The sequence below is a fragment of the Setaria italica genome, chromosome IV, assembly GCF_000263155.2.
Source record: "Setaria italica strain Yugu1 chromosome IV, Setaria_italica_v2.0, whole genome shotgun sequence".
Taxonomy (NCBI): Eukaryota; Viridiplantae; Streptophyta; class Magnoliopsida; order Poales; family Poaceae; genus Setaria; species Setaria italica.
The window spans coordinates 24039705-24054403 of record NC_028453.1 but is presented as its reverse complement, the minus strand read 5'-3'; the positions used below and the strand labels follow the sequence as shown (position 1 = coordinate 24054403).

The following is a 14699-nucleotide window of genomic DNA, read 5'->3' as shown; positions in this document are numbered from 1 at the left end:
CCAAGACAACCTTCCTTGGCCACTAAGTTAGCACCAGCCACCCTTATCCCACCGTGCTACGTGCCCGCCTCCCGTGAGCTCCCCGCGACTATAAAAGGGGCAGGCCCTCCCCTAGTACACCACCGAGCTCCAAGAGCTCAAGCTCGGGCTCGTCTTGGCTGCTCCCCTTCCCATCTCCCCCTCACCTCTCCAACCACTATAATGGGTCGCCCATATCCTCCTCTTTCTTCTAGTGCCCTCAGTTTGGCTCCTAGGGGATCGGAGCATCCCCTCCCCAAGCTCCAGTGACGCCTCCCATTTCTCCCATGGCGGCCTGGCACAAGGTAGAAGAAGAAGCCAGGCATTGTTCTTCTTCCATCTTGCCCGGCCGCTTTCTCACTCACTGCTAGGTGGGCCCCACTCGGGGGGTGACGGCATCATCTCCACCCGACGCCACCCCACCTTCTGATTCCCTAGGCGTGGTCTACCTGGACCGGTGGCCCAACAACCCACCCGGTCCACCGCCCCAAGGAGCCAGCGCACGGCACAATAGCCGTGACTCTGCTCCCCCTTGCGCCAACAGCAACAAAAATGCTATAGCCACTCGGTAAGTGTACACACAAATCCACTTAGAGCCCTTCCACCTCTCCAAAAATTCCCAAAAGTTCTCCAAAAATACTATAAAACATTCTAAACCTACTCATGTCTTCCTTTTCCATAGATCATTCAATATGAGCCCTTTTCTAAAATACCCTCCTCTCATATAATAGAAAAACCCTTTATAGTGTAAGCCAAAAATTGCATTCTCATCTATTTCACTTCCATAAACCCTACGAAAATTCATAAAAATATCTTAGAGCTACCTAAGCCTATTTCCATGCCCATATTTGGTCACCTTGCCTGGGCTCCACCTCAGTGGCCGAAATGAGTCTATTGAGCAAGCTCTGGCCTCGATTTTCCATCCGCCTGATCTTACCCTAGCTCTACCCTAGCGGTCGAAGTGAGTTCATTGTGCAAGCTCTCTAGCTTCCACTTGATCTCACCCGGCTCCACCTGTCGCTGCGTGGCTATCCCCTAGCACCAGGTTAGGTCGAAGTGATGTCCATTGAGCGAGCTCTCAAGTCTTAAACCTAACATCCAGCAATACCCAAACCAAGCCCATAGGAATCTGTCAGAGCTCCACCCGCCGTAGGGCAGGACCCCAGGGTAAAGCCGAGCTCATCATGCAAGTTTCTGAACCTTGAACTCCGTTCACATCATCCAGCACTAAAAATCTATTCCAAAACTCGACCGTTATGCTGCCCGACTCAAACCTCATATATCAACCAAATCTAGCCGATATGCCACCCAATTGAAACCCTAGATATCAATAAAATCTAGCCGTTATGCCGCCCGACCAAAACCATAGGAAATCCATTCTTAAATTCTTAAGAACTCTCTTAGAAATCTAGCAATCCTTTATATTACTTATTTAGAAATATTTCTAAATAATTAAATAAAATACCCATCATCTGGGGATTGTCATCTAGAGATCCGATAATGCCCAAAGAAGCCATCATCCAACCTTCTTCATTTTCTTTAGTATTATCCTGATTGCTAGAAATTGATTGTTAGAATTGTTTGCTTGATTGCATGGTTGCTTGAGCTGAGGATACGCTGGTCGGAAGACAAGGATCCAAAGGATGAGAAGCTGGAGGCCCAGCCATCCAGAAGACACATAGAAATGCTAGCCTGACCAGGCTCTGACAAGAAGCTGAGGATCCAGAAGGCAAGAAACCGAGCCCTTGGTCAACATAGAAAACATCAATGAACGCAAGTCCTAGCATCCACCCCTTGATCATACTTTTTCCCTATTTATCATAGATAATAAAATTTACCAAGATAATAATTTGACTTGCATAGTTCTATAGGACCATAAGGGCAACCCACCTCTATTTTCATCCTCGCCTTGACTTGAAGCCATCTCTAATGAGAAATCCTATTCATGACCACGATCACGACTTGATTGATGATCGAGCGTCATTATAGAAATATAATTTCGTAGAAACATTATACACATGATGTTTTCATGGAAAACCCTAGAAGGCGTGAGTTTAAGAAAATGAACCAACTAAAGAGTTAGAAACCCCTAAAGATAGGAAAAGGAAGTAAGAGGGTAGCCTCGGTAGAGGATCCTGTCCCAAAATCTTACTTCGGTCGCATAAGGACCGGCTCACAGGAAAGTCTTTCTAGTGAAATGTGCAACCATACGTGCCAAAAAGGTACAACTTTCGAGAGTGCCTATTTTATGTGAGGCTTTGGTTCACACTCTACTAGTTGCACCTAGAAATCGATCCCAAGGGGCCACGGTGGGCAACGGATATGCTGGAGCAAGACATTCGCATAGTCCTAGGTCTAGTCGGCATGGGTTGACTGGGAGGGTCAGAGACCCAGAGGGCAGAGGCCCTATTTACTTTGTGCGTATTTTCCTAGGATGATATCTGTCAGGCATGCATCCCAGGCCCACGAGTAGGCCCTGTGCGGCCCACTAAGGGGTGTACTCAGACTTAATCAAGACTCGGGGGCTACGCATCAAAGCGTATCCCACTCGGACTCCCGAAGACTAGTTAGGTATATATATGGAAACTACTCTGTATACACCGAGTAGAACTATGTAACCGTACCCGACTAGGATTCTAGCTTGTAACCCTCCCCCGATTATATAAGGGTGGGCAGGGACCCCCTCAAGAACAACTCCCTCAACTCACCCGAGTTCAATACAATCAACACACAAGACGTAGGGTGTTACGCGATCTAGTAGCCCGAACCTGTCTAAATCGTGTTCCTTGCGTCACCATTGACTTCTTGATTCTCGACGACACCCACCACATAAAAGACCACCTAGGGTACCCCCTAGGCGTGTTGCTGGTCTAAAACACCGATAGCTGGCGTGCTAGGTAGGGGAAGTCGCCGAGTTTCTCTGTGCGAGCTCAATGGCACCTGTCATTATCAAACCTGTTTTCACGTTCGAGGCAGACGCAACCTTTATTTTTGGATCTTGGCTCTGCATCGCCGACGGCGCTGGATCATTTCAGCGTCAAATCATCAGCATCCAGGAGAAAAAATCTCTCGACGAAAGCTTCCCGCAGATGGAAACGGGAGATTTTGTCAAGAAAAGCCAAAATTTCAAAGTCAGCAACACCGAGTTGGACTACGCTTCGGACTCGACTTCGGTTTGGATTAGTCGACACAAGCCGAAGTCCCAGTCACTTCACAACTCGACTTCGACTCCAAAATGATTCCCATACGGATTCTGCAATACAGCCGAAGTCTACCAAAGTCTCTTTACTCGAACTCAACTCGAACATGGGGAAGACAAGGACGACGACTCCGACTCGGACTACGTTCAAGAAATTCCATTATCAGGGCCAGCCCAAGGTTTAGTAGTCACTTCAACGCCCCAGGGTAGGTTCGTTCACTGGCCAGGGATAAGGCCATCTCTCTTTACCCACGACTACGAGTCACGCCTTGTCACTCACATAGAAAACCTTCCGTACCAAGAAGGCATCCCGCTCACTTCAAGCCGCGAGGAGAGCTCTACAGAAATCGCAACATCAAGCTCCGGAAGCCACTACCCAGACAGAGAAGTCCTTGTCATCACTCAAAATAACAATGTGGGTACTAGTCAACAGAGAACCCCTTGACGGCTAGCGCAGCTTGACAACGTTTCAGAGGATGAGTCATCAGCTAACGCTCCACAAGACGAAACTTCCGATCAAAGACACCAAAGAAGGATACGAAACACTACTCGGGCTGAACGCCGACAAATGCTAGCTACAAACATTCCCATCACAAACCTTGAAAGAGCTTTTGACGCAGTGCAAGCTCAAGAGCACAACACTCCACTCGCAGCACTTGCCTCAATCAACCTTATATCAACTCTCATACCTCGAGACAGAGACAACGAAATAACAGCTCAACTTGCGCAGTGAGGCAATGGACTAATTGCACAACTCGCAGAACAAGCTTACAAGCTACTCGATAAAGAATCACCAATCCCATATGTTCCTCGCAATTCAGCTCATCGAGGGGGTAGTAGGGGTGCCACACTCAACAATGGTTTCCACGAAGCACAAAGAAAATAACAACGAGGTAGTCAACCAACCAAGGCAACATAGCCAAGGACTGAACAAACGCGAAGCCCTAGTATGACATAAGGACATTGGAGAGGCCAACTGCACTAATTCCGCAAAAAGTCCTCGCCATATCAAGAAAAATCATGAAGTATCAAATTTCAGCGACTTACGGGAAATAATCAATAGTCACCGCGAATGTGAAGTCGACAACTACAACCATTTTCCCGCCTTCACAACACGGGTAATAAGAACAAGACTACCCGAATAATTTAAGCCAACAGGAATCACCAAGTATGATGGCAAGCAAGACCCAATTCAATGGCTTCGATGCTACTCGTTGGCAGTTCAAGCAGCAAGAGGCAATAATGACACCAAAGTCATCCATTTTCCCTTATGTATGGAACCCGCACCCCTAACATGGCTTGAGTCACTCAAGCCTAGAACAATTGACTCTTGGGAGGATTTGACAAAAGCTTTCACCAACAACTACGCGGGCTCCATGACTAGACCACGCAACATGATCGACCTAAGTCAAGTGAAACAAAAGGAAGGCGAAACACTGCGCGACTACCTAAAGCGATTCTTCGAAAAGAAGGCCACTATAGTCGACATTTCAGAAACAGACGTCATTGAGTGCTTCCAAAACGGCCTCTATGATCGTCGAACATACCAGGACTTTGGCAGATGACGACCAGTCACCGTCAAAGACCTCGAAATCATGATGCAACAATGGGCAGATGAAGAAGATAAAGAACGCGAGCGATTTGGCTCGCATCGCAACCGCGGGCGTGACAATAACAGTTACGAACAGGACAGGAACCGAAACAACGATACTCGAAACAACTACTCGAGTAACCAAAATCACAAACGCAAACCTGACAACATTGTTGCTTCCATGACCAACTCAGGAAAGAATGGATCCCGCAAACACGATGACGGACCAAGCTTCACCGAACTACTCAAAAAACAATGCCCATGGCACCCACACAGCAAACACTCAGCAATACACTGCTACAACACGCGCCGAGTAATGCAAGATCTACCCGCACCACCACCTCCCGAAGAATACAACCAGAAAAAGGATAAAGGCAAAAACAAAGTCCATAAAGATGAAGAAGGAGAAGGAGACTTCCAGACAGCCTCCAAAACAGTCAATGTCATTTTTGGCGGAATCCCGGGTACCACATCCAAGCGATCGAGTAAATTGGTACTCAGGAAAACCATGGTCATCGAACCAACGGACCCAACACCGCTAAAATGGTCTGAGGTACCCATAACCTTGAGCAGAAGGGACCAATGGACAAACTTCTCAGAACTAGGTCGATTTCCCCTAGTACTCGACCCTGTTGTTGCAGAGTCAAGACTAACAAAAGTACTCATCAATGGCGGAAGCGGACTCAACGTCATTTTCGCTAAAACTCTAAGAAAGATGTGTCTTGACATCACAGACATGCTCACTCCAACAGACTCCCCCTTTTACGGGATTGTACCAGGAAACGCAGCGATACCACTAGGACAAGTCATCCTACCAGTAACTTTCGGCACTAAAGAACATTACCAAATCGAGTACATCAGATTCGAAGTCGCTGACTTCGAGACCTCTTTCCATGCCATACTCGGCAGACTAGCTCTGGCTAAATTCATGGCCATACCACACTACGTCTACTTGGTACTTAAGATGCCAGGACCCAAGGGTGAATTGACATTACGAGGAGACCTAAGGCGATCCTATGAATACAACACCGAAGCCGTGGAGATTGCAGCAACTTCTCAAGGACCCAGCCCCATGCAACAAGTTTTTTCAGCTTCAAAGAAGCTTCATCCAATAGAACTCGAAATCCCAGAAAACAAGACGGGGCGAGCAAAAGTGAAGACAACAAGTGAGAAAGACTTCAAAACAGTTGATCTCCAGACTGGCGACCCTTCTAAGATAGCTCTGATTGGGACAGGGCTAGATCCTAAATAGGAAACCGCGCTCATCAGTTTCCTTCGGGCTAACCATGATATCTTCGCCTGGAAGCCAGTTGACATGCCTAGTGTGCCCAAGGAATGGATCGAGCATTCCCTAAATGTTGATCCCAAAGCTACCCCAAAACGACAGCGCCTCCGGAGGTTCGCCCAAGACAGACGAGAAGCAATCAAAAAAGAGTTAGCCAAACTACTCACAGCACGGTTCATCAAAGAAGTCTTTCACCCAGATTGGCTAGCCAACCCTGTACTCATTCGCAAGAAAAACAATGAATGGAGAATGTGCGTCGATTACACAGATCTCAACAAACACTATCCAAAGACCCTTTTGGACTACCCAGGATCGACTAGGTAGTCGACTCTACCGCCGGGTGCGATTTACTATGCTTTCTCGACTGTTACTCGGGTTACTATTAGATAAGCCTCAAAGAAGAAGATCAAGCTAAAACAGCCTTCATCACTCTATTTGGGGCTTTTTGCTACAAAACAATGTCATTTGGATTAAAAAACACGGGCGCAACATACCAGCGCGCTATACAGATGTGCTTCGAGAAATAATTGCACTGCAACATAGAAGCTTACGTGGACGATGTAGTCGTCAAAACAAGAAACCAGGAGGACCTCATCATCGATTTGGAGGAAACCTTCTCAAGCCTACGAGATTTCCACTAGAAACTTAACCCTACCAAATACGTTTTTGGTGTACCTTCCGGGAAACTACTCGGGTTCATCATTAGCCATCGCGGCATTGAAGCTAACCCAGAGAAAATATCTGCCATCACAAATATGCAAGTACCAGCTAGCATCAAGGATGTGTAGAAACTTACGGGCTACATGACAGCTCTTAATCGATTCATCTTGAGACTTGGAGAACGAGGACTACCCTTCTTTAAGCTTCTCAAACGACAGGACAAATTTAAATGGATAGAAGCGGCAGACAAAGCTTTGACACAACTCAAAGACTTTCTGTCAAAACCACCAATCCTCACCGCTCCATCCCCAAACGAGGATTTGCTCCTATACATAGCAGCTACTACTCATGTCATCAGCACCGCAGTAGTAGTCGAACGGTCTAAAACAGGCCACGTTTATAAAGTCCAGAGACCCGTTTACTTTGTCAGCGAAGTACTCTCAGACTCCAAAACTCAGTACCCGCTAATACAAAAGCTGCTCTACGCAATTCTACTCACCTCATGGAAACTACGGCACTATTTTCAAGAACACGGCATTTCAATCATCACCGACTTCCCGCTCGGCAAAATCCTCCACAACAGAGATGCTACGGGTAGAATTTCCAAATGGGCAGTAGAGCTCGGAGCTCTATCTTTAGATTTTAAACCAAGCACAGCTATGAAATCTCAGGCTTTGGTCGACTTCATGGCCGAATGGACAGTAAACCAAGTACCAACACCAGTCGAGAGGCTAGAACACTGGGTCATGTACTTCGACGGTTCCCTCAAGCTCGAAGGAGCTGGCGCAGGAGTACTCTTAATTTCTCCAAAAGAAGACCAACTCAAATACGTACTCCAAATCTTTTGGGAAGTCTCAAACAATGAAGCCGAGTACGAAGCCCTGCTACACGATCTTCGTCTCGCAATCTTCCTCGGAATCAAACGACTACTAGTATATGGTGACTCACTAGTTGTTATCAACCAAGTCAATGATGAATGGGATTGAAACAAGGAAAACATGGACGCCTACTGCAAAGAAGTACGTAAACTGGAAAACAAGTTCTCAGGCTTGAAATTTCATCATGTCGTCCGCGACAACAACGTAGCCACTGACGTGTTATCAAGAATGGGCTCGACTCGTGCAGAAGTTCCAGCAGGAATTTTTGTACACGAACTCCATAAACCGTCCATACCAGAACAAGTTACACCATCAGTGGTCAAGACTACAGAAACTAATCGGGAAATCATGATGATAGAAGTCGACTGGAGGTCGGTGCTTCATCGACTACATCAAAGACCATAAGTTACCATCTGACAAAAGTCAAGCAGAGCAAATCTCCCGACGAGGAAAAAATTACGTTCTAGTCGGAGACAAACTCTACAGAAAAAGCGCATCATCAGGGGTACTCATGAAATGTGTCACCCGAGAAGATGGCCAAGAACTCCTGGAAGAAATTCACAAAGGGATCTATGGCAACCACGCATCTTCACGAACAATCGTAGGCAAAGTTTTCCGAGTGGGCTTCTACTGGCCCATGGCGTTGGCCGATGCAAAAAAATAGTCCAAAAATGCCAAGGCTGTCAATTCTTCACTAAACAGCAACACGTCCCTGCCTACAAACTAATCACAATCCCTCCAACATGGCCCTTCGCTTGTTGGGGGCTAGACATAATAGGACCACTGCCAACTGCTCCAGGTGGTTTCAACCGAGTACTCGTGGCCATCGACAAATTCACCTAATGGAGCGAGGTCAAACTCGTCACTTGCCCGAAGGCAGATTGAGTTCTCGACTTCTTGGACGAAATCGTACACTGTTACAATTTTCCAAACAGAATAATTACCGACCTAGGATCCAACTTCAACAACCATGACTTCTGGGAATACTGCAAAAATAGTGGAATTGACGTACGATACGTCTCAGTTGCTCATCCACGAGCCAATGGACAAATCGAGCGTGCCAACGGCATGATACTCGAAGCACTCAAGAAAAGACTACACGACATCGGCAACACAAAAGGAGGCAAGTGGCTCAAAGAACTACCTAATGTTCTGTGGGGACTATGAACCCTACCGTGCAAATCTACCGGGTTCTCCCCCTATTTCCTTGTGTATGGGTCAGAAGCTATCCTTCCTGCAGATGTCATGTGGTACTCTCCTGCAGTCGAACAATACGATGAAGGAATAGCAGAAGAAACAAGACAACTAGATCTGGATAGTCTAGAAGACGCAAGATGCACAGCCCTCATACAATCAGCCAGATACCTTGACAGTCTAAGACGCTACCACGACCGCAACGTTAAGGAGCGATCCTTTAACTTAGGCGACATGGTCCTCAAACGAATCCAGGACACGTCAGGGTTGCACAAACTCAATTCGCCATGGGAAGGTCTCTACATCGTATCCAAGGTCACAGGACCCGGATCATACAGACTACAAGAACTTTCAGGAGAACAAATACCAAATTCCTGGAATATAGAACATCTCTGTTGCTATTACCCATAGTAGACAAACATAGTCGGGCCTTCGCCCCAAGTCTCTCAAACAAACTCATTACCAGCTACTCGGAGCCGACAGCCCGACTACCGACTACAGATGCTCTACTCTTGACACACGACTTTATCAAAGGTCAGCTCCTGCAGACACCGCAGCCTCAGTACGAGTTCCAAAACTTCAAAGGGCAAAGCAATTTTTTACTCGAGACTGATTCAAGCAGAAAATTTTGAAGTTACATGTGATTACTCATAACAGAGTAAGGGTACTCAAAATACAACATAACAACACAGCAAAGACTACAAGCAACTACCTACTGGCAGTCTGCATTTAAGTCTCAGGCTTTTACAATATCACAAGGCCACATAGGCCTAACGACTACTGAAGCTGCGCAAAATGCATCCATATCCAGGTCCTCCTCCCAAACAACACCAGGTACTCCTTCACCGCCGCTACCTCGACAGCGGCAATGATGAATCCCGAGCATTGCATAAGGGAGAAAAAACAAGACTGCTCCCTTGCTAGCTTCGGCGAGCCATCCCACACTGCATGCCACACCTCCACCTCTAATAAGAGAGCTAGATAAAGACCGCGGCACTCATCACCCATCACTCGCGAGTTCCAGCACGAACTTAGCTGGACCACGAGCTGCAAGATAAGGCACGCGGCAAACCCTCCTATGAGGATTCTTCTAGCATCACGGCTAGAGTCTGTGGAGGGAAGGTGGCTCTAATCTACGAGGAAATCTTCTAGCACCGGAGTACTCTTTGAAGCTTCTCTACAATCAAATAACAACAATTGAAAGCAGTCCATTACTACTCAAGCCTGACTTTGATCGACCTCAACGGCAGTCTATTTATAGCCAAACGCCACAACTACCACCCACTCGGTAGTTACTATTCGCTCGTGACAAGTACTGACGAGTCAGCAAGATGCCATCTGACTCCATTCACGTGAAGGCATTCACGCCACAAAAAGACAAAAGAGTACAGTACACCCGTGCACCTCCCTTGGAGAGTAAAGGGACAGAGTACTTTCAAAACAGCAACGGCAATAATTGACGGCCGCACGACTACTCGGCTGGCACTCAGCTTGCTCTAAAAACGACAAGAATTAACAATGACTCAATAGAGTTCAAACAAAATTCAGAAATTATCTTGGGTAAACAAAGTACTCGTCAGATTACAAGGCTATACAAGCCTAAGGCTCTTCCAAAGATACAAACTTAGACATCTTCAAAGCGATTGGCTCAGCCTCCTCAAGATATTGCGCGTAAGCATCCTCTATGCAGTTCCGAGCAACACCATCACTAGCCGCTGTTAAATCTGCCCTTGGGTAATATGACTTGACCACCACAAGGACTTGTTTACAAACAGCCTTGCAGAGGCCAGCAACCTTACCCGGAGCAGTCTTCAGCCGCTCGACTAATGAACGGGGCTCTGCATCATCCTCAAGTGGAGCAATGATATTTACCAAATCCCGCGCAGCATCAGTTAACTCTTGGAGCTCACCTCGAAGTCTTCCTATGGTCTGGCCATGATCTCTACAAGCCACCATGGCCATAGCGAGCATAACTCCATTCTGATTCTTTCTATCCCTCTGATGCTCATATGCAAACTAAGCTTCAGCTAGCGATGCGCGGAGACGATCAACCTCATCAACTACTCGGTCATGCGCATTCCTCCAGTCAAGAAGCTGACTACTCGCAACAGCCTCTTTCTTCTTGAGCTCTGCAACAAGGCAACAGTTCAAAACCCCCGACTATAGTCGAAAAATACTCAAAAATCATGAGTACTCACCTTGATACTTCTTATTCAAAGACTTATAGCGGATCTCCAACTTCTCTTGCAAAATTTCATGATCCCTCCGCTCCACAGCAAAAGACTTCGCAACCTTCTCATGAACCTTCAAGGATTCGGTGAGATTGCCGCACTCTTGCTCCAATTGCGCCAATCGTTGCACGGAATCGTTTCGCTCTTGGAGGGCCAGAGCATTTTTCTGAGCGCTGTCATAAAGATCCTGCGAATAAAAGCAAATCGTCAAGTTTTCAAGAAAAAACAGTTAGACAAAAGAAAAAGCACACCTGAAAGCTCTGGATAGCTCTCTGAAACTCAGACTCCAATGGTAGCTCGAGCACTGGACCTTCAGCATTTTTAACAATCTGAGGCTCTGGAGCTCTGCCCAAGACATCACCTGACAAACGACACACATTAGTCGTCACAGGATATAACACATCGACTTCAATAAAGAACACATATACTTCGACTACATACCCGGTGCGCTAGCCTCATCCGCTTTAGTCACATCAACTAAAGCCAGGGTACCACCAGTCGACGTTGAAGATGGCACACCTCCAGAACTCGAAGGGACCGCAGGGCTCTCCACTGAGCGGAGCACTTCTTGAAGCATGGACATAGTGGCACCAAGGTGGCTTGTGTCAACCTCGGGTACGTCATCAACAGTCAAATCAACCAAGGGACTAGAAAGAGTAGTCGAAGGACAAGACTCCACTTCTGTGTCCACATGGATAGTATCCTCTGCATCCCTGCATAAAAACACGGAGTCATCACACATGCTTCAAAAAGCTCAAAAACATGATACAAAGAAAAGACTTAAAAACTCATCGGGACGAATGTGGAGGTAGACGCACATGTTTCTTCTCAGTGACCGTCGGTCGAGTACTCGGCACCATAGGGTCAGCCGAAGGTGCGATATTTTTGCCATGTCCTGAAAAAGTCGAAGATAAGACTACGAAAACTGCGGACAAGCAAAAATAGTCAGAAAAAACTCACCACTAGCAATAACATTGGACAACAAGGAACCAGCAGCAATCACTGGTGATTCTGCCTTCACAACATCTACCACCCCAGCAGGCAAACCTAAAACTGCCTGGCTAAGGACCGGCAACTCGGTAGCCGACAGTGTCAGGACTGCAGGCTCGGGGGCTGCTCTTGAATCTACAAGTGGCACCCCCACCGGCAACTCTTCAATAGCCGCAACGCTAACAACATCCTTGACGGTAGCGACTTCCTCGGCAGAAGTAGCCGTGACCAAGAGTCGCATCGACAGCCTTCCCAGTCAACTAGAACCATCAAGGATTACAGGACAACTCTGCAAAAAATTACCAAGAACAAATGACTACGTATCATGGTACTCTGCGACCCTTCAGGAGCCAAACTCAACATCAAAGCAGACTTCATAGAAGCCCTCTTTCGAACTACTCGGCGCTTTTTCGCAGGAGGAGAAGCCTCGTCTTCAGAATCAGACACGACTACCTCCTCCTCCTCAGACCACGCCAGATAGCCAAAAAGAACCCGGGACTGCAAACAAGTTGTTACTTGAAGATATCCCAACATCTCGAAAAATGCAAGTCAAGCAAAAGAACATACCTCTTTTGGCCCATACCAACTGTCAAATTGACGAAGGACTCCTGGAATAACTGGTACACCCTGATAATTCCTAAAAAAACTTCACCAGCAACGCCTCCACATCATCATCAGAAATGTCATCAGGAGACATACGCGATGGGTCATCAAAACCTGAGTACTCCGAGCCTGAGCGAGCTCGCTGCTGCAAAGGCTGAACTCTCCGCTTGAGAAAACTGGCAGCCACATTGATGCCAGTCAAGCCCAACGACTTCAACTCAGCAATTTGAGTAAGTAAGTTGGAAATCTCAGGGGTGTCTTCAGGCTCGGTCACCCAATTCTCCACGTGCTTTGGTGCATGTCCAGTGACTACTGGCAAAGAAGGGTTATGATTCCCGATATAAAACCATCTTCTCTTCTAGTCACCATGCGAGTCAGTCAAATTGTAGTCAAGATAAGCGCCCGAGTTCCTAAGCTGGAACCCGGCACCTCCAAAAACCTCCATCCTAATCGCGCTAGGTTGCAGCTTACAGCGAAATAGCTTCCTAAACAGCTCAAGACTAGGAGGGACACCTAGGTATACTTCACACAAGTGTACGAAGATAGAGATATGAAGTACACCATTGGGGTTCAAGTGAACCAACTGGAGTTTGTAGTACTCGAGAATACCTCTGAAGAAATCGGAAGTTGGCACTGCCAGTCCTCTCTCAACAATGTGTGCAAGCATGACAGTCTCATTCGGATGCTCCTCGAACTGCCACGCATTGCCAAAAGCAGGCCTCCACTCAAGTTCCAGCTTTGGCTGGAGAAGCTTGGCATCAACCAGCGCCTGAACAGCTGCCTCCCTCATCACGAAATTCTGCCATGTGATCCCAGGCGGTGGCGGCGCAGTCTGGTTCATCGGACCAACCTTTGGCACCGGCAGCGCAAGCTCTTTCCCCTTCTTCAATTTGGATCTCACTTTACCGGCTGCCGCAGCCTGGCCCTGAGTCTTCTTGGGTTTCTTCCCCATCTTCTTAATGCGCATCAGTCGGCCTCAGGGACAGCAATGAGGGGAAGAACCTATGTCAGATCTCTCTCAAAGGCAAGGAGGAAGCAACAATGGCGGTGGCAGCATTGGAAAGCACGACAGCTCAACGATGAACAGGAAAAGGGGGGGACAAAATAGATCTGCTAAAAAAGAAACATAACCCTAACCATAAGGCCCCCCCCATTATATCTCCATCACTTCCGGATTTCAAGCGTCAATTACACAACGGTCAGATATAAACTGGATTTATCACCATAATATCCAATGGCTACTCAAATCAAGAGGTTTGACCACTTCATCGACTACGGAAAAATCGCCTAAGTGCTCGGGGGCTGCGGATACCGTACCCGCTGGACAAAGTTTTCTTTTTTAGAAGACTACTGAAGACAAATAACCAGAACATGAGATTGACCCTCAGCCTGATTCTTCGATTCAAACTAAGGCTCGGGGGCTACTCCATATGAAGTGCGATTGTCATCGCACTACCATATAATTTCTCAAGACAGAAGCAACTCGAAAGCAAAAAAACAAATGAAGAGTACCTTCCAGCCACACGACAGTATTCAAGTACTCGAAGACATGACAACCGCTGCTGGGAACTACTCGGATAGCAGCTTCTGAGTACTTGGAACTGTGCCGCTCGACTACAAAGTACTTGGGGGCTTGTTGGGCATGCATCCCAGGCCCACGAGTAGGCCCTGTGCGGCCCACTAAGGGGCGTACTCGGACGTAATCAAGACTCGGGGGCTACGCAGCAAAGCGTATCCCACTCGGACTCCTGAAGACTAGTTAGGTATACATATGGAAACTACTCTATCTACACTGAGTAGAACTCTATAACCGTACCCGACTAGGATTCTAGCTTGTAACCTTGCTCCCCCGATTATATAAGGGTGGGCAGGGACCCCCTCAAGAACAACTCCCTCAACTCACCCGAGTTCAATACAATCAACACACAGGACGTAGGGTGTTACGCGATCTAACGGTCCGAACCTGTCTAATTCGTGTTCCTTGCATCACCATTTACTCCTTGATTCTCGACGACACCCACCACACAAAAGGCCACCTAGGGTACCCCCT

The 14699-nt window shown here is 47.2% G+C and overlaps 1 protein-coding gene across 1 annotated transcript; it reads right to left on the bottom strand.

The window, feature by feature from the left end:
- Positions 1–10386: 10386 nt before the first annotated feature.
- LOC111257129 lies at positions 10387–12413 on the bottom strand. Its single transcript, XM_022826224.1, has 5 exons — positions 12017–12413; positions 11875–11951; positions 11498–11769; positions 11024–11417; positions 10387–10954 (listed from the first exon to the last, which is right to left on the bottom strand). Exons 1-4 carry the CDS (start codon positions 12029–12031, stop codon positions 11272–11274), a joined length of 510 nt encoding a protein of 169 aa, XP_022681959.1. The 5' UTR covers positions 12032–12413; the 3' UTR covers positions 10387–10954; positions 11024–11271.
- Positions 12414–14699: the final 2286 nt, after the last annotated feature.